The sequence below is a fragment of the Agelaius tricolor genome, unplaced genomic scaffold (genome assembly GCF_023055355.1).
Source record: "Agelaius tricolor isolate 1412-34295 unplaced genomic scaffold, bAgeTri1.0.p SCAF_6, whole genome shotgun sequence".
Taxonomy (NCBI): Eukaryota; Metazoa; Chordata; class Aves; order Passeriformes; family Icteridae; genus Agelaius; species Agelaius tricolor.
Genome location: NW_027269266.1, coordinates 41541489 through 41561611, shown reverse-complemented (window position 1 = coordinate 41561611; position 20123 = coordinate 41541489). Strand labels below are relative to the sequence as shown.

The window sequence follows — 20123 nt, the reverse complement described above, 5'->3', positions numbered from 1 at the left end:
TGTGAATCCTCACTGGCTACTCAGCCTCACCAACAGTATCTTGACTGTTAACTGACTGACTGCTAAGCAAAAATACTTTTTCTGCATCCAGAGGAGGTCTACCAGGGACAGTTTGTGTGGCTTTGGAATAACTGATCAAACTTGTAGGTGGGGGCTAGTTTGCAGGGAGATTGACAGCTGTTACTGACTTAAAAACTCTTCCCCACGGTGCTGCAGAAAGACAACGCAGTGAATTGCTGACATGCTGGTGCACACCTAGTGGAAGTGAGTGCTTTTGTGGGCTCTACACATTGCATGCTGATCTCCTTGCCTGCAAGAGGTACATCTTTTGAGTGCTCAGCAGAAGTCTTCTGGGAATCAGTGTCTTTGTACACAGCAGAGTCACCACAAATTGGAAATATTTCTGTGCATGCATGTGAAAGGCAAAGAAAAGTATTTTCTGACTGCGGAGTTCCTTCTCAATCTAAGTAGCTCTGTGTAGCCAATCTCTGGCTTCCTGCTAGATCCACCAGAAACTTCTTATTATCTGTTCATAGGACAGAGTTAACTTCTAGGAGGATGGGAGGTGTGTACCAGATGGGTTCCTGGTACACTGCTTACTCCTTTTGTAATACATGAGCATAGAATTTATACAATTTCCCCAGGAACATGTACGCAAACTTTTCCATTCCAGTGACATTCCTGAAAATATCACCGGTTTATTTTTCCATCATTTTGTATATATAATAATATATTCATTTCATCCAATGCATATCAGAATTAACTGCAGTGTGGCATCTGCTTTACTCCTGAGCAGCTGCTGTAGAGTTCTCACACTACTATGCTTGCAGTTTGGGTTTTTTCCTCAGGTGTTCCTTCTGAGGGCCCTATCCAAAGGCCATTGAAGGTCAATGGGACATTCTCAGCTGGTGTAAATTATACAGCTCCATTTACTTCAGCGTATATTGACAGGGTGCATCAGATGATACCTCCTAATCTTCACCTTAGAGAGAATTGTTTTTCCTATATGTATATAGGACTAGTATTAGATTGCATACCTCATATTCACAGAGTACATCCCTAACTGGGTTAGAGTACTCTGTTCTGCCTACCTGTCTCAAGAATAATGTTGTTTCATTTCATAATGACATAATGGTGCCACCTGCAGTCCACAGCCTTATACAAGTGGTTTGGGATAATGTGGCTCACAGTAATAAAACACTGAAAAACACAGATATGGGAAGGGTAACAATCATCAGTTATTTGTAGAAGGCACTGCATTTTAAGAAAAGATGCTTTATTTCAGCTACCATAATAAGACCCTAAAGTTTTCACTATTTTCCTTGGAAATGTAGTCACTGCACCAGTAATCTTTGCACTGGTGACTCATCAGAAGCATCCAGTAAAGTTCAGTACATTATTCTCTGCAGCTCTTTACAGCACCAAGTGCTCTGGAACCTGCTAAGACCCCTCATTGCAAATATCAGTCCCTGTGCACACATCACCAATAAAAAAGCTCATACCCTGTAAACTGAGTTTGAATCTGAGAGATATTTTTTTATTAGCAGTGTAAAATCAGAATGATTAACTGATTAGTGTAGTTCTCTTGTGTCTTTCTGATCTATTTGGTTTTCTCTTCTCCTGTTTTATAGGGAAACCTATTTCCCAGTATGGAAGAATGCCCAAGTACCAAGTGTTCTGCTATGAATTCTTTATTATTATTACTTTTAATATGTGGATTTTGACATGATTTTCATAAGTTTTTCTTCTACCTTCTTTTCATAATTGTTAAAAATAGAGTGCATTTTTGCTTTACCTGAATAAATGAAAATAAGAAGTGGCAACCTGTACAGAGACAATGGACAAACATACCATACTTTTCGTTTGGGAAAAGAAACATGGTGAAATAGAGGAGACACTAGAAAATCCTATTAGTTCCAGTTGCAGTTTTTTCATAGGATGAACTAAGGTATTTATGACTTGGATCTTTTTTTCAATTACTTTTCCTTGTGGGTAGTCTTCAGAGACTATCTGCAGAGCAGAGGGAATAACCACTTTTTTCTGCCTGAATATTCTGCTCTGTGTAGGGTCTCTCTTTCTCTGATATGTGATTGTTGTTTAATAGGGTATTGATACAGGCACATGTTTTACGCTACTTCCTTTAATAGTAGTGAGATAAATTACCCACATTAGTAGGAAATAGGGTTTATAATTACATTGAAGTAAATGTTTGATTCCCCTTCTTCTTCCATTGGTAATTATTTTAATGACAGCTTCGTAATTCACCTAGCAGAGTAATGAGAGCATGTCTGCACCTACATGATTTTCCCAAACGCAAAGGAAATTGCACATTAATCTGACATAATGTTAACATTAGGGAATGAATTTCCAGCTCAGTTTTAACCAGACCTCTTTTTATTCACCTTCAGTTATTTTTTACTATAATTTTGTAATTTATGCAATCCTGATTGCATATTCAGAGAAGATACTTACATAGCTGAGCACTGCTACTTCCTACCACTTATTTGGAGTACAAACACAGAGATCAGCTATTGAAAATCTGGGTTTAGAGTGCCAGCTCCACTCTTAGGGAAGTTCTTGCTTTTCCAAAAGACAGCATTTCTTGGCATCTTCAAAACACAGGAGCCCGCTGCTAAACCCAACTGTTTGCTGGGTTTATATGCTATAAAATAGTCAAATATGGTAACCCTACTATTTTTTTGTATTCTTCAGTCTGGGGTGTGTTAGTGGGTAGTTGTAAATTGAGAGCAAGCATACTGAAATGTGTGGGGTTTATCTTTACAGGAATTTCTCATGGAATCAGACATTTTCTTTCATTTATTCTCATTGCTACTGGACACCCTGAGAACAGATTTGAAACACAGAGGAGGAAACTTAATATGGGTGGATATGTACAAATGTTTTCATTTTATCCTTCTATGCTGTTATGCCATGGAAGTATATGCTTTTTTAAGTTGCTCTTCGACACTTAGTCATTTTCAATAACAAAAAGGAGATTTTCTTCAGCTGCTGAGAGATGATGGTGAAATGACAAGCAGTGATGATCTTAGGTGCTTTCAACACAGTAATTGCAAAGTCTTGCATGTGAGCAAGGCTTCATGTGCTGCTGCTGGGCAGCTGATTCCAGAATTGACTCTGGCACCTCCTCACGAGCTGGCATCAGTGCTCAGTGACACCTCAGGGCAGGAAGCAGCAAATAACTCTGTGCCAGCCTGAACTGCAGGGGTTGTTGAGATGGCAGAAATTTAATTGCTTGTGCTGGAATCAGGCCAGGAAACAGGGTCAGCTCTCTTGTCCTTTGAAAAAAAGTATTCTGGCACATCACAGATGCAGAAGCAGCACTTGGAGTTGCAGCAGAAAATTTTTGCAGCGAGCTTCAGTCCCATCCTGTACATAGAGGGTTCTTCCTGAGCTGAAGAGCCCACCCTGTAACCCTGTTACCTAAGGATTCCCCCAAATAAAGTCAGTGTCTGTCTTCACTAATAGCTTTTGCCAAAATCCTGTCTTTTGAGGCTAGGATGAAGGTATATCTCTGCCACCTTATTCAAATGCCACTGATGATAGCCATGTGTCACTTTCTTTATTTTGAAGGAAAGAAAGGTGGTTGGATACAGGTTTATTTTCAAAACTGCCACATATCTGTTAGAAATCTGATAATGCAATGGAAAAAGAGAAATCCCAGAAATAAAACTGATAGTAAACAACATCACCTCTTAATGTCACTGGAAGACATGCCAAGAAACAGAATTTGAATGAGTATTTCCTTCCTGAAAATCTTAATGTTGGGCTTCTCATTGCTGATTCTGGGCATTTTGGGCTCTTCATTTTGCTGTGTTGTGTATATGTCAGAACTTTGTTGAGGTTGTTTAGTACCAAACTTCAACCTTTGCTTAAGTCACAACATATTGCTCTTGAGTGAGAAACAGGATAAGCATAGAAACTCTTCAAAATGAAGATATAATTTCACCAAAAAAATCGTCATCTGTTTTTAGACGGCTCAGAAGAGGAAGGGAGATCAAATGAATCAAATTAATTACTCTTTATGCATGCTTTGCTTTGTATATTTGGGAAAAGAAAATCACAATAGTGATTTAAGGCAACTCAGTGTGCATCAGACTATTTGTGTCTTAGTAATATTGTTACACTTACAGAAAGCTGTCAGATTTCTTCTTTTAGTTCCAATGTATGTCACTGAGTTTCCTTATGAGTCAGTGTTTAAACAATATCATGTTTCCTTGATAAAAAGCAGAGAAGGACTCATACAAGGCAAGATTAAAATACTATTTTAATTGTTGATTTGGAATACATATATTCTATAACATGTATTATAGAATATATTTGTGTTATGTATATATACATACATATAAATGTATATGTACGTATATATTTATATATTATATATGTATACATATAATATCTATAATATTCTATATATTCTATATATACCATATTTGATAAAATAATTCTATATTCTTTCATTAATATAGAATTATAGTATGTTACATTATAGTATATATGTATATTTCACAGCGCCTCATCTTCTTCATAGGGGAAGAATCTGGCCTCCCTAGATGCTACAGCAAAGCACTCAATTACCTCATTAGGCTTAAACTTTCATCTGATTCCTAGATCATTTCACCCATATGGAAACCTCAGTGATTCTATTTTCCACAGCAAATTTTCTGCCACTGTTTTTCTCCTTCCCTTCCATGGCTCTATCCTTATAAAATATTCTTACAGAAGAGACTGCTGTATTCATATATGGCCACACCCTCAGCTTTGCCAATCATGTAGGGTAACCAGGATGCTGAGCACTTGGGGTTTTCAGCCTGTTTTTCTCTGAGATGTTGGAAACAAACTTGATAGGCAAATGCAAGAGCTCCCTGCTCCTGTGCCAGCTTTCCCAGGATGCTCACCCTCACGTTTCCACCCCACCATACAACTTGCTTGTTTGTACCAAGTGTCACATCTGCTGTTATGGAAAGAGATAAACCTGGAAAATATAGAGCAGCTACTAAGAACTTGTAATTATGGAGAACACTTATTAAACATTTGAATGCATGCAAGGGGAATGCCAGCAGGAAAGGAAGTCTGCAAAGATTTAAATAGGTATTTTAATGTACTCTGTTAAAGTGTTATTTTCTGCTCAGTGCAAGAACAAAAGAAGAAAACAACTTATTAAATTTTTGTGTATAAAAATCCCACTAAAACGTGAGCAGTTACATAAAAAATATTACATTTGTCAAGTGTTGCCATTTCACAGTTTTGGCAGGTTCCCGAGCTTCCGAGAAACAGGAAAATAACTGCTCTTTAGCTGATACATGATGTTTTTGGAAGATCCAGACACCATGTCATTATCTTAATTTAACTCTTCACTGGATATCTATAATAGTACATTGCCTTGGGTACTTGTGGCTTTGCAGGGATTGAGGTTCTTCATGAAGATGTTTTCGGTGCAGGGAGACGAATTCAACACTAAACACAGCATAGGAAATAAAATATAACTCTGGACAGAAAACTAAATCAGTGCTGAAAAGGTCTGGTGGTTTTGTTTCTAACTGTGTATTCTGTGCACTAATTGAGGGGTGTTACATGGAGGACTCACCTTGAAGCATCAGTACATCTGTGTGAAAGCACTAACTGAAGCTCAGAACATGAGGAAAACAAACAAAAAGCCAATAAGCCAAACGAACAAAACTCACCCCAGAAATGAAGCCCTTGACACTTGGAGATGACCGCTAAAAGAAGTGCAAAGTATTCATTAGAAATTTCACAAGGATTTAAAAAATCAAATATGTGACTATGAGATAAGGAACTGTGACCTTTATTCTCAGACCTTTACCCTTAAATTAAGCTTAGGTTTAACCTTTAACATTGATCCCTCAGGTTACTTTAGCCATTTCTCTTAAAATGACCTGTGCTCTCTCTCTACCTATATCTCTTGGTTTCCCATCAGAAACATGGTTTAGAATATTATTTTAATAAACATTTAGAATTGCTTCATGTTTCTCAATTGATTTCTTGTCCACTTTATACTAAAAAATTTCTATGTTTGAAATCTCCAATGGTCTTCATTTTAGAACTTACCCATAATTGGGAAGACCCACCTCCACTGTGTTATCATGCACTGAATAGTGTGGCCAGTTCAGGGCCATTAAACCTGTTTGCCAGGTCATTCTTTTGTAATGACATCCAAGAGATGTGTCATTAAGTCCCCCACTGGCTGACAACAGAACAAATAGTGTAATCAGTTATTTTCTGTAAACCTCATCATTATTACAATTAGTGTTTGGGGACAGGTTGATGCTGCTCTGGTGTGGAAGAGCATTTTGCACTCTTTGTGCCAAGTACCACCATCTTCCTTTCCTGCTTGACATACAAGGCAATGGCTGATTTTTATCTGCTGCTTTCCAGAGGGCAAGATAAAGCTAACTAGCTTTTTTTAGGAACTGAAAGTAGATAGTGGAAACTGGATAGAATTTTGTTCTGTCTGAGAGCTTTTAGATATGCAGACATGAATTATTTTAAATTTCACTGCTGTGCTTTCAGCTTCACCAAAAGGTAACCCAGAGAGGCCTGCCAATGAGTAATGCCCTTTTTTGCTACGTAGGGAATTGTTTGCAACTTTGATGAGCAGAAATCTCAGATACTTCTAATGGGAGGAGCCACTGCTGGGTCAGTACACTAGTTTATCACCTCTCACAAAAGTTTAGAAATATTCTTTTGCATAAGAACAGAACAGATTGAGAACTAGAAGAGGGGATATTCATGGAGAAAACTACAGGAGACATATCAATAATCTCACAACAGGAGCCTCAGGGGAGTATTTGCAGAAGTTTTTGCTCTTGCTACATTTTGCTATTTGTTTATCATAACTGAAAAAAATGTTGCACATTACATTGTGGACTACAAGGCCAAAGACAGTCTCAGAAACTTAAATCTGGTTGATTGACATGGAAAGTCACCATTTTATACTCACCTGAAAATAGTCCAGCCTGTTCTCTTAATTGTTGGACAATTTAAGTCTTCATGACCAAAAGCAGGATACTAAAAAACTTGCCCAATTTCTGTGTTGCATATTAAGTTGCTAGGGGTGTTTTTGGATGGACATACCCAAAAAAAGTGTTATAAACATGGAAATCTTTAATATAAAGAAAGTGTAATACAACTACACAGATCTAAGTTCTAAAATGAAGACCATTAGAGATTTCAGACATAGAAATTTTTTAGTATAAAGTGGACAAGAAATCAATTGAGAAACATGAAGCAATTGTAAATGTTTATTTAAAAATATTCTAAACCATGTTTCCTATGGAAAACCAAGAGATATAGGTAGAGACAGAGCACATTATATGTATGTTAGGTCTCATCTGCAGAAATGGAAGTGTGCATGGGTTTGTGTCCATGCTGAACCTGTTTAGTTACTGTATGATTGCTTGTAAATATACTGAGGATGTTGTTGCATAAACCTAGACTGTTAAGTAGAAGCTTATTTATGTTTTCACCATGAAAAACCTAGAGAGTAATTGAAAATCCAGTTTTAAGTTCCCCCTCACATAATTTAACTTATTGTATCACATTTCTCTGTTTCAGAGAAATATCTGTAGGCTTCATTAGTCAGCACTGAAAGATCTGTGTTTGAGGCTCCTAGGCACCTTTGTAATACAAATAAGGGTAATCAACAAGCTGTGGTTTTAAGTAATTGGTTTTGGAATGACCCTGATGATCCTTACCTGCTATGAGCTGTCAAGAAAGGGCAACATCCAACTGTGAGGATTCCTGTCATTGCTGAGCCACTGCTGCTGTACTTAAACCTCTAGTGCTGGTGTAGAGAGGCTGGTTCAGTGAAAGTGGTTCTGTATATGGTCTCTACTTTTACTTTTCAGGAACTGAAGTAGACTCAGACAGGTGCCATATCACAGCTGTCAACAAAAATGACTCACTCACTTTGATTTGGAGTCAGAGTACCTGCCTCGTTTTGTAGAAAAATAAGAACTCTCCTTCCCTTCACTCTTCTCTCCAGGCAAATAGTTTTAAAATCAAACTTCCCATGTGTTTATATACACAGGCAGATTATTTTCTTTGTGTTTTGGGTCTGTCTTGGCTGCTATAATTATTGCAGCACGTCAAAGGCAATGCAGAGTCTCTTGGCATTAACCAAAAAGAAGCTATCAATGAGTTTGTGTCTCAAGTGTCCAGTAGAACACTATAAACACTATAAACTTTTAACATCTCAATTACCACCAATTATATACAGGAGGCACAAAGGTGCTAATGAAATCTTGGCACTTGTTGAAGATGATATGAAAAGTCTCATTGCCTGCAATGGAGCCAGTATTTCACCTAACGTTGAAGGAGCAACCTCAGCTGTGCTGGTGGACTGAACTGGTGTCAGTCCATTCTGGTTCAGAAGAATAGAAGATGTGGTTTTCAAAAAAAAATGTGGCTCTGTAGGCAAGGAGAAGACTTTGAAATTTGCTTCTACTTCAGCTTAACATAGAAGCTGCACATATTCTAACAGCATAATATATGAACTCTTTCTCCTCCATTAGTTCAGGGGGTTTTGAGTACTTTAGTTTGAAGAATTGAGCTAATCTCTCTGAGAAGAAAAAGTTAAAATATTTTATCTTCAGTGCTCTGAAGCAGGTTTTACTTTGGCCAGTGAGAGACTTGAAAGAAACATTGGTTCATTTCAGTTGCTTCACTATTCTCACTGGAGGCCAACTTCAGAGGAAATTGGAAATGAGACTTTAAAAGTTTATTTTCACTTTCTAGAGAAGCCCAACTATTGAAAAGATAAAATTGTGATGACCAACTTGGATGGAGAAAAGAGTGGAGTATTTCATATACATCAGAAAAAACCAAATTTCTGTACTGTGCTGTTTATAATGTAGAATTTGGCTTTGGAACATCACAACTAGACAAACAGGATAACCTGAAGTGTTTTCTTTTATACTGAAGGTTTTACGTAGTTCTTCTGTTACCCAGGTGGGGTAATGGGTAAGTAGTGGATAAAGGTCTTCCTACAAAAAAGACATTTTTGAGGTATTCCAAGTTGGGTATGGATAATTTAGGAAGATACAGTAGGATATTTGCTTCATTATCAAGTAGTAATAACCCTGATGAGAGACAGACTGTTCCAGAAAGATCATTTTGATAATCAAGTAAATTTTTTTCTGAGATTTTTTTCACCTTCTCTATCTGGTGGGGGGTTTGAGAGGAGGAGAGGGATGTGAGATGGCTGGTTGGGCATTTTTGGGGGGGGTTTTGTGTGTGTGTTGGGGTTTCTGTTTGTTTGGTTAGGGTTGGTTTTTTAAGTTTTCAGTGATACTTAGAGGATGAACTAAAGAAGCAGTTGTTTGTAGCCTTTTGCCACCACATACCTCCTGCAGTTCAGAGGGCTACAAGAAGTAGAGCAGGTCACTGATGTTGTCTTAAGACCTCATTTCTTTGAAACATACTGTCATATAAACTCTACCTATAAAAATTATTGTGGTGTTATTTTAGTTTAGAGTTAATTGGTAAAAATTTAATGACTGGGCTGTAATTCATTCAATTCAAATCCAACAGTGAGCATTCTCCTTCTTGCCCAGCCACAACATATCTTGTTTCACAGAAATGCAAGGAAGAGCCCTCCAAGGCAGTTCCTGTTCAGAATTTTAGCCACTTTGTTCAGTACTGTTACCCTAACACGTAGCTAGGTCTCGGGACTTCTGCTGGTCAGAGTGACCCTGAGATGCATTAGAGAGTCTCTTTTCCCAGCCTGGCAGTTGAAGAAGGAGTCAGAGCTCTTCAGTTCTCAGTCTCAAGGTTGTTTATTGTTTCTTATGTATAAAACTCTTTCACTGGCCTGCTGAGGTCTGCTCAGCAGGTCAGACAGAGGCACACTGGCCACCCTCAGGGCGGTGTTATCTTTTTACACTAAAAACTACCTGTACATGATTTACAATAACTTCCCAATACCTATCACCTATGTTAGACAGTGAGCTTCTACCTTAAACTAATCCAAAAGTGCCACCATCACAGCAGAAGATGGAGGCCAAGAAGGAGGAGAAAGACTGGACACACCCAGATTCCTCCATCTTGCCTCCTGAACCCTCATTTTAAAAACCTCAAAAAAATCTATTTTTCACCCCGTGACAAACTAACTATTATTCTACTTAAAATTTCGTGGCTTGCAGATCCTCATGTAAGGTTGGTAATTTTTTCCATGGGTCATAATCAAGGTCACAGGTGTCTTGGGCTCTGTGCCAAGGTCTCTGAGTCCCCTGGCAGGAGTTCGAGCAATTCAGGAAAGCCAGAGGGATGTCCTGAATTCTGACAGCTAGACACAACAGATAATTAATGGACAAAGAGAATTCTCTTCCTTGAAAGGTATCCTTTCCACTCCTTATTGAGTGTCAGGGGACACATACTGAAGTAAAACACTGAGAAAAATCTCCTTTTTTGATGCAACAGATGAACTAGATCAGAGCCAGATCAGGGTAGTGTGCCTCCTCTTCAAGGGACTTGTCTGTGACTGCTTGAGGCTGCTGCCTTTCTGTCTGTCTGGCACTTCTGCTGGCATGGAGCAGCTGGAGAGTGGGCCAGGGATTTGGGTTTCTTTCCCACCCAAGCCAGTATCTTTTGGTCACAAGTGTTTTAAGTGGAGTAAGCTCTTAAGTTGTCAGGAGGGCTGTCTAACACTCTTCCTCTCCAGCTAAGTGGCAAGGCAGTGCTGGCACAAGCCACGCTAACATTTCATAGTTGGACTTTGAACATACACAGAGCTGGAGAAACTCAGGCTGGCAAGACTGGGAATTTTCAATTTTTTTACTGGCTTTATGCATGCTATAATCTGAAGTGTCTGGCTAGCTGAGGGAAACTTGAATGGATTATTTTCAAGAAGTACATTTCCACAGTCTGGCTGTCAGCTGCCTCCTGATAGGATTTAGTCAGGAGACTCACTGCCAGTCTTTTAGAAACTAACCTTCAGAGCATGTCTGGGGCTTGTTCATAAGTTGCACTGTTAAGTTCCCCATCTCTCCATTACCCATACCCAAAGGTGCTGTATGTAACAGTTCTCTCATTGTGAAAATCGAATGGGGACAAATCACTTTAAGCATTTCTCAGAAGGTGTATAGGGAAAATAACCTCAGTATCTGCAGACACACAAGCACATGCTTACTGTAGCCAGTCTTTTCTCTTATTTAGTTCTTATAGTTAAAGCTAGCTGGGATGATGACTATGGGAAGAATTATTTTATGACAATTGTACTGGAATTTTGTTGGCTCTCGTATTGAGACTTGAGAAAAGTCTCAATAAAATCAGAAATTGTGCAAGTGAGTTCTTGTTCATGCAGAAGTAGCAAGATTAGTCTAGCTGTCATCTTCTGGGAAGCATTAGGAAAATCAGCCAGAGAATCCTGTGCTGTTGTAGCTCCAGTGCCAATGCAATCTTTCTTGAATGCCCTTTGTAGCGAGAGTATTTGCAACATCTAATCTTGGTAAAAAATTTGAAATTAAACCAGGGAAAATTTCCATCAGCATCCACCTGAGATATATATATTTTTTTTTAAATGGACCTTTCTCCAGTGAAATGTTCCATTTCAGCCTGGAAAGAAATCTCTCATTTTGCTCTATTTACAAGAGCTGCAGGAATGAAGATGTGGATACCCAGAAGTGATCCTCTGACGTCATTTTAACTCAGTCTACTGGTTAGCTCTATTAAGGATAGAATAGGGTTCCCTCTCCCTGCATTCAGTGGGTATTTTAAGGAGGAAGATAGGATCATGCAGGCTGATGGAATAGCACTGACTGGAAAGATGTTCTCCATCATTCCAGTCAGTGCTATTCCAGCACCATGAAGCATTAGCAGAGGTTTCTATTCCCTGAATTTGAGCTTGTAAGCTGTAGGTAGGAGACTGAATTCTTTCATCAGTTATCTGAATACTGATTTACCAGCATTCAAACTAAGTGTATGGAAAGCCTCCTTAAATTAATGAAACTTTTAATAGAGGGTAGGTATACTGTTAATCACCTACTTAAGCAACCTCAAGGAGTAGAGATCCAAAGAACACATTAAGGTTTGCCTAAAGGTAAAGTAGGATTTACATTGTGGAGGATTTGATTTGAAGAGAGACTAAAAAACCCTTTAAAGTATTTCATAGGGAAATAATGCTTTGGTTTGGTTATCATCTGTGGTCTTTACCTGATTATGGATTATGGATTATGGATTATTTGCAAAGATCCTTTCCTGCTTATTTGATCTGTCTGAGTGGGTTTTTATAAAAATGTCTGGACCAGTTTATTTCTATGTTTCAGAAATGCTTTTCACATACATTTGAAATGCAGGATCATTACTGTCTACAACATGTTTTTCAGTAACAAGGAATTTCTACAGCCAGATGTGAAACTTGGGGGGAAAAAGAAGTCATAATGGATGTACATGCAGGAATCCCCTTTCTCCCTTAGCTATAATTGAACAAATGGCACTGAGATAATACTGTAATTGTTTGCCTTTTCCATTAAGCCAATATGAAGATTAAAGTACCATCTGGCTTTCTGAAAACTAAAGTTAGAAAACCTCCAGCTTGAAAGAAAAAGCAGTTGGATCCCAGTTGAGTGGACATTTCATATGTAATCTAACTTTGCTCCTCTCCACTCAAAGTTCTAACCACAAATAAGCACTCAGAGCTTTTCCTTCTTTGTAAGAGTCAACACCCTAATAGAAATTTTTCAAAGTACCTTTTCCTGAACAACTCTGATAACCTTGGGTCTGTTCTTGTATTTATGCTCCAAGTGAGTTTAAAGACAGAACCTGAAAAGGAAATCTGGTTGGATAATTTCATAATAAGGGTTCTTTTTTTTCCTTTTCTTTGTGAAATCATAACTTTTTCAAAAACATTGTTTTCAAAGTTCCCAGCATTACTAAAACTACACGTTTTGCACATTTATAGCAATTTACTATGGCATTTTGACAAATCTTTTTATTTAATATTACTTTTAAGATCTTCAATAGCTTTTGCAACCATTACAGAAAAAAAGAAATTAAGTAATGCTTTACCTGTGAAATCCATTCTCTATTAAATATTTATAATTTCAATAAAAAATAAGCTTTTTATATTATCAAGAAATTTCACAAAAAAATAAAATGAAATTTTCAAGTTCTATGAAACAAAATTGGTTTCAGGAATTTTTTTTGTAAATTAAACTAGTTTTTCTTGGATTTATTTCTTGTTACCAGCTCATCTAAAAACTTTCTGTTGATAAGAAACAGAGAGTAATTTTTAGGGAAGATGTAATCCAAAAGAATACTTCAGGACTGTTAGTCTTGAAAATACTGTGTCTAGTTTTTTCCCAGGCACTATTACCACTATCAGAATCAGAAACCCACTTTCATTTGATTGCTCTTGTATGAAATTTAGCCTATAAATAAACACATGCAGGAACTTCCCCTTTTTTCCATCTACACACCCCCTAAATGTCAAAACTGCTAACAAAATTATCCCTAAGTCTTAGAGTAAAATATTTTCACATATTACACACGAGATCTTCCTCGAGTCTGGGATTCCTGCATTTAAAAAAAAGAAAAAGGCACTTAAAATAGGAGGTGATAGGATGGCCCAAATCTCAAGCTTTTTAGTGTCTTTTCCACACCCTCAAAAGGGAATGTCCACCTACCAGCTTTGACTGGGTTATTTGGGCTGGTTAGAAAGCATAACTGGTAGACAGGGAAGTCTGTTTTAATTAAGTGCTTTTTCTTTTGAAATATTTAAAACTCCAAATCCAGTGGCCATCCACGGATTTCAGTTTCCTTCTGAGTGAACTCAGTGCCCCTTTGGATCAAGCAAACTTCAATTGGCTTGAGGAGCCTTGAGGAGCAAACCTTGCTCTTCCTCTGGCCTTGTCTGACCACCAGTGCTGGGTCAAAAGTACTGAGCCTCATTGAGACAAAGAAGGCAGATAAAACCCACTGCTGTTACCCTCAGAACCATCTGATAGTGCTATAACAGTGCACTCCTCATGTGACAGGGCAGATGGCTTTGACACATTTCTGCTTTTAAAAAAACCCTAAAAGGTATTTTTTTAGAAGGACATTTTCAATAAAGGCCTCCAGATTCAGTCAATGCATGTGACCTTTATCTAGAGAGAACATAAGACTGAATTTGGGATTTTGCTCTTTAAAGCTGTGACCCCCCCTTGTTGTTCTTGGAGCAGTTTTAAAATTACAATTTAGCAAAGCCTGTAGTTATTGCTGTGTGCTTCTGTCTTGGCTAGCTGAGTTGTATTTAGAAAAATCTGTGACATAAAATTCTCAAAGCTAAACTCATTGAGCTATTCATCTTTATGCATGAATTTAGGCAAGACTACCAGTGAGGTTTGGTTTGTATAGTCACTGTTGAGCAACACTGGGAAACAGCCAAGATATGGGCACCAAACACTGATGTGTATAATTTCAAAGCCATTTCAAAAAATGATGTCTGTAACTATTGTCTCACCTTCACTGACTGTAAAAATGAGAAAAGTAATGTTTGCCCAAGGCAAACAGGGTTTTGAATATTAATATGTATTTGTAAAGCACATCAGCAAGGTAAGTCGGGACACCATTTGACCATGAATATGCAAATACACATAATCCTGTATTTTCACACCTTGCAAAATGATGCAGACAAGAAATCCTTTCCTTCTGAAATACATGCTTCATTAGGCAAATTCCATAACACAGAACTATCAGCAGCAAGCTGTGTTGAGATTCCACTTGCCATTTTATTTTGATCAGAACAAGAATAGGGTTTTAATATGTCTTGTGATTTTGTTTTAGATAAAACACTCCACCCAGTGTACATCATAATTTCTCCTGTAGTGTTTTTCAATAAAAACTCTTTTCTGTCTGATGAAAAATGTGCTCATTTGTTCTTTTCCTCATTGTCTCCCCAGTGCATAGTTTGGGACTGGGATTCCAATGGAAAGCATGACTTCATTGGAGAATTTAGCTCAACTTTCAAGGAAATGCGAGGAGCTATGGAGGGAAGACAGGTAAGTGAAAACCACCTGAGCAATCTCAATATGTAATCTTTGTAGAGCAGTGTTCCCTAGACAATCCTGTCATAAAGCAGGTGGCATTGCCTCATCATTTCCCAGAATTTAGTTGTGTTGATCTCCCCCACAGGTTTTACTGTTACCTGGGCACAGTAATCTGAAAATGTAAAAGAGCATTTGTTCTTGTATGTTTATGCCTGAAATACTTTAAGATTTTTTCCTAGTTCCCATTCCACAGGCATTTCTTTCTGCTAAGATTTATTTCCTTTGAGCCCAAGCACATGGTTTCCATGAGGTGCTGTGCTGCAAAGCAAATGCCCATTCTGGCTCCTCAAAGCATTTCCCTGCTGGCCTAAAGGCCTCTGTTGGGTGAGGGTCATTCTCCATCTTTCTCCATTTCTCACATGCTGCATTCATTGCTGCCAGCTTTAACTAGAACCCATCATATGAAACTAATTGGTTTTCTAAGTATTTCATGATTTACAGCCCTAAGGGAAAATGAAATTGTTAGCTTATCAATAATTTCACTTCTTTATGTCAGCCTGATCTTTTCAAATTGCAGTTGATAGTAATTACTTAATATGATAAGTGATTTGGCATGTCTAATTCCAGAAATCATAATTTTCTATTATTACTTACTTCTAAAGGTGTTAGTTTTGATAAATTCTCTGAGGGGGAGTTAAAAACGTTGATCCTGCAGATAATTTGTATTCATTGTTCCACTGTTGTTGTGATCTCAACCCCAAACACAAATGCCTAATAAGCTTTATCTGGGCTTTTTATTAAGGTTCTGTTTATAATGTGTTAGCAAAAATCTAACGCAGAGTCAGAAGGTGTTTGATAAGTGGTAAGCAGTCAGTCTATGCCATAGGTCAAAAAACATTTATGGCTCTTCTAGATGTTTACTGTTGAAGTTCTTAGAATACACTAAAGTTTGGCAAATGCTGCTCATGTGTGTAAAATACTGCTGATATGCATCAATCATATATTAGTCCTTTATAATACCTTGTGAACACAACCTGAGTGTAAATGAAACCCTGTTTGCTCTCTCAAATCAAGTCAGAGGATCAAAACTTTTATCAAACAAAATTTCAGTGGAAATAAGGAGGTAAACAGATCCCAGAATGAATAACATTAACTAGGCCAGCGATGTGGCAACACTCCAAATTTGTATACAAATACCTGTGTCTCAGGTACCTGTCTCAGGTACCTAAATACCTGTGTAAGAGTGGTAAAGGGTGTGTATTTTCAATGTAAGTGTCTTAAAACCCCATCATGGGCCTTCCCAGGAGACAGTTTGTTGGCCAAAACAAGAGCCTTGTTGTCCAGAATGCCAGGAATGGCTCTGCAGGATAAAAGATGTACTTTATTCTGATGGAAAAATAGTATGCTTTTTTTCATCCTCAGCTAGCAAAAAGGATGATTACTCTTTCAGAGGCATAAGAAGTTAATGCAGCCATTTGTCAGTTCTTGTTCTAGGTTGTCACTGCAGTATCAGAGTGCTGTCCCAAAATGTTTCAATTTTGCCCTGTGGTTTGCGTGAATCTTACTTCTGCTATGGGCCTGCCATTTGCCAATCTTCAGGTTGTCTTTTACCTGCAGTCTTCCTCCACATGCCCTAGGAATTGTGCCTTTTTTCTTCCCTGTTCCTCTCACTCTGTTGTGGCTGTGAAGTTATTCTGTGGGCTTGCCCCTGCAAAATCCTGCTGTTGCTATAAGTAATTCTCATGGGGCACAGTTGCCACCAAGGTGGGACTCAATTTCCTTTCTCCTCTTTTCTAATCCTTGTTTTGTAGCTTATTCTAAAGGAAAACAAGATTGAGTGGATAGGATTGTAAGTATTAGTCATTTAAGTGGCTGATAAATTGTGGTCCAAAAATATAAATGCACATGCTAGATGGCTCTTGCCCCTGATGCAGTCAGGGTTTGGTGAGCACTAATAGCACAATAGACAAGAACAAGCAGTAGGAGTTTGAGCAAGTCCTGGTGGAGATGAGGTACTTATGGAAAACAATACTGTGATCCCATGTTGCACAGGAGAGGTCAGTTGTGTGGGAAGCCGTGTCACTTGGCTGGAGCCAGAATGCAATTTCCCTTTCACTCTCCCCCTGTCCCTCCCTCATCCTATCTCATTTTTCTCTATTCTGCAGAAAGAACTATTGCTGCTAAAGGCAATATATTCCATTGTCTGTGGACCCCATAAAAACATCTTTGTGCATAGTTTATGTCAACATCCTTTGTGCAACATTAAGTAGTGTGATTAGCACTTGTCAGTTCTTTTCTTTAGTTTTAGCCTCCCTAAAGAAAAAGCATGTGCAGTGGAGTGTTTACTTTGAATAAAGAGGTTACAGTGCACCTTGAGAAAATTATAGAGAAGAAAGGTGTTTTACCTTCAAGTAGGTGTGTTGCTAGCTATTTCTGATAAGGAGGGCCATATCAGAGAAATGTAATTACATGTGGGTGGAGAGATGAGTAGGTTAAACATAGTTCTTTGTTCCTAGAAGAGACCCTTTCATAGCCTCAGACCAGAAAATATTGTTTTCCATGTAGTACTCCTTTCAGTCAGAGGAATAAAACTACATCCTCCAGCCCCTGGTGTTAACATTCTTTCACATTGCATCACAACAGTGTCGAGATGGGAGCCAAAGGCTGGAACTTCATCTCAGATGCTGTGGAAGCTAGAGTAAAGAGTAGGGCTCAGGTCTGGCATCCCTATTTGATTTGCTAAGGAGATGCAGTGAAGCTTCTTGTTCTGGTTATATTTTCTTTTGTGCAGTAGACTTTACAGCCAGCTACACTACATTGCCTTAGTTCTGTCAGAAGATAATCAAAACACCCTAGTGATTGTCAGCCATGGTTTTTTACTTTCCCAGGAAACTGGAGAGAATTGGAAGGAACATTCATCATTGATAGGGGATCCAGGAACTTTGATTAAGCTTCAGCTGCAAATCTGTGTGGTTTTGAAGGAGGCTACAGCAGTGGCACAGATCTCCATCTCTGCCCATCAGCAATGTCTGTCTTGGCTGGAATCAGCAGCACAAGTTGTCACAGATGCATTAAGCAGTGAGAGTGGGAGTACCACAGTTCATGCTGGTGAGCAGTGTGGACTGTGTGGTGTGAGCTGCTAGTGCTTCTCACCATTTCACCAGCTCACCTCATCTCTGGAGGAGCTGACAATGATGTTGAAGCTGCCTTTTAATTGTACATAGTTCATCCTTCAGAAGGCACAGAGCATTCTAACCCATTCTTCAACCTCCCCCTCTAAAAGTAAAGATATTTTTGTGTTGTGGCCAATCTATCAACTGCTACAGAACTGCTTGAGATGGACAGAATGGATATGTGTCACCTGCTTACTTACAGGAGCTGGTGCTGCTTCTAAGACTGTTCCATCCCTGGGCTGTGTACTGATTATCCCAAGTTTTGAGTGTCAGCCTCAGATGAGCTTATTGGCTTGCCTTGGCTGTGAGATTTCTCAGAAATGCATGTATGAGACCAGGCATCATTTAGATAAATGCTGTGAATCTAGCACTTGTATCTTCTGAGTGGTTGAACCAGTATTGTGTGAAGAGAAGAGAAAATTCCTTACTTTAATGAGATCACTTGTTTTGATCAGAAGTGGCATAAGTTGTTTATGAATTTCTTTTCTGAATGTGGTATGTCTTGGGTGAGATTTAAAAATCTTGAATTACGACTCCTTCAGAGTGTTAGGTGCTTCTCCATGACTGAGAGGACTGAATTCTGGGAAAACTTGCTGGTCTTCTGTTTTAAGGAGACTTTCCGATCATGAACAACCTCAGGATAATAACTTTATGTGTTTCTGTTCCATAAAAATTATCTTATGGTCACAGACTGTTATGTTTTGACATCTTGCCTGTTTTCATACTGGCCACCAATAGAAAATGGCACAAAGACATCCTCCTGTTCAAGTGCACATCTGAAGCAGCCCTTGCATGAGCCATGGTTTAATGGTGAAATCGGTGGTGCTGAGTTAACAGTTGTACTCAATGATCTTAGAAGTGTTTTCCAAAGTGTAATTCTGTGGTTTCTAGATCTCCTCTCAACACTTTCCACCATTCAAACTTTATTATTTACTCTTTCACCATAATCTTGACACAGAAAAACCCCTCACAATAAGAATAACTTCATCCTTATCTTTTTAAGTGAAATACTAATAAGTACTCTGAGTTTATTGTGTCTTAAGATTTCTTCCAAGAATACATATAATATATTTTTAATGTGTGTGTACAGTGGCAGTTTCTAAGGTGTTCTAATATTAATCTATCAAGTATATTTAAACAGGACAAGAAGAAGCTTGAGATTACATAAATGTAAATGCTATTAAAGCTTATTAAAGTTGAAAGAAGGAATCCTCTACTAATGAGAAAAAATCCCTTTTTTGTTGGTTTTTTTTTTTTTTTTTTTTAATGAAGGCAATAAAGCCAGAGGGATTTGAGAGGAAAAAAAGTCCGAGAAATCACCTGGATCCCCATGCAGCACAGGAGTTACATAAGGGAAAAATCTGTTCCTGTATTACATAAAAAATGGACACGTGTGCATTTGCACACACACAAAAGGAAAGAGTTGGAAGAGACCCTGATGTACTCCTCATCTCCACTGACATTCCCACAGGTTCAGGGTGTTTTTAGGGAGGGCTTTTCCATCTGCTAGCTCTTCAGATGACTCTGCACAGTGAGACTTTTAAGCTCTTGGTAATGGGCCAAGGTGTTATTGACACCTATGGACAATTCCAGTTTTATCAGGAGACAGCTCAGTTCACCCAGGACTGTCTGCAGCATCAGCAGCTGCTCCTGGCCCCAGACAGGGCAGCAGAGGGTGCAGCCACACCAGGCCCCTGCCAAGTCCCTGTCAGGAGGCAGCCATTGGTACAGCCTCAGAAGTGCAGGGGATGCTGGGGAAACAAGAAATGCTTTAATTTCCACTTCATTTCCCAGGGGCAAGTTTCCAGAGGAAACCTCTGATTGTGATTAAAGGCAGCTCTTCTCTCTTGGTGGATGTATTTCTGGACAGAAAAATAAAAAAACTAAAAAACTGTCCTGTGCTCTTGCCTAGAGGGATGGCAGGAAAAAAGCAGCCTTCCATGTG

General features: G+C 38.5%; 1 protein-coding gene across 3 annotated transcripts in view; it reads left to right on the top strand.

Moving 5' to 3' along the window:
• Nucleotides 1-20123, top strand: part of CPNE4 (copine 4) — a 229367-nt gene that overhangs the window by 160337 nt on the left and 48907 nt on the right. For all 3 annotated transcript variants that reach the window (XM_071429513.1, XM_071429512.1, XM_071429514.1), the window contains one exon: nucleotides 14919-15017. In XM_071429513.1, coding sequence (XP_071285614.1) covers nucleotides 14919-15017 — 99 coding nt within the window. The remainder of the gene's footprint in view (nucleotides 1-14918; nucleotides 15018-20123) is intronic.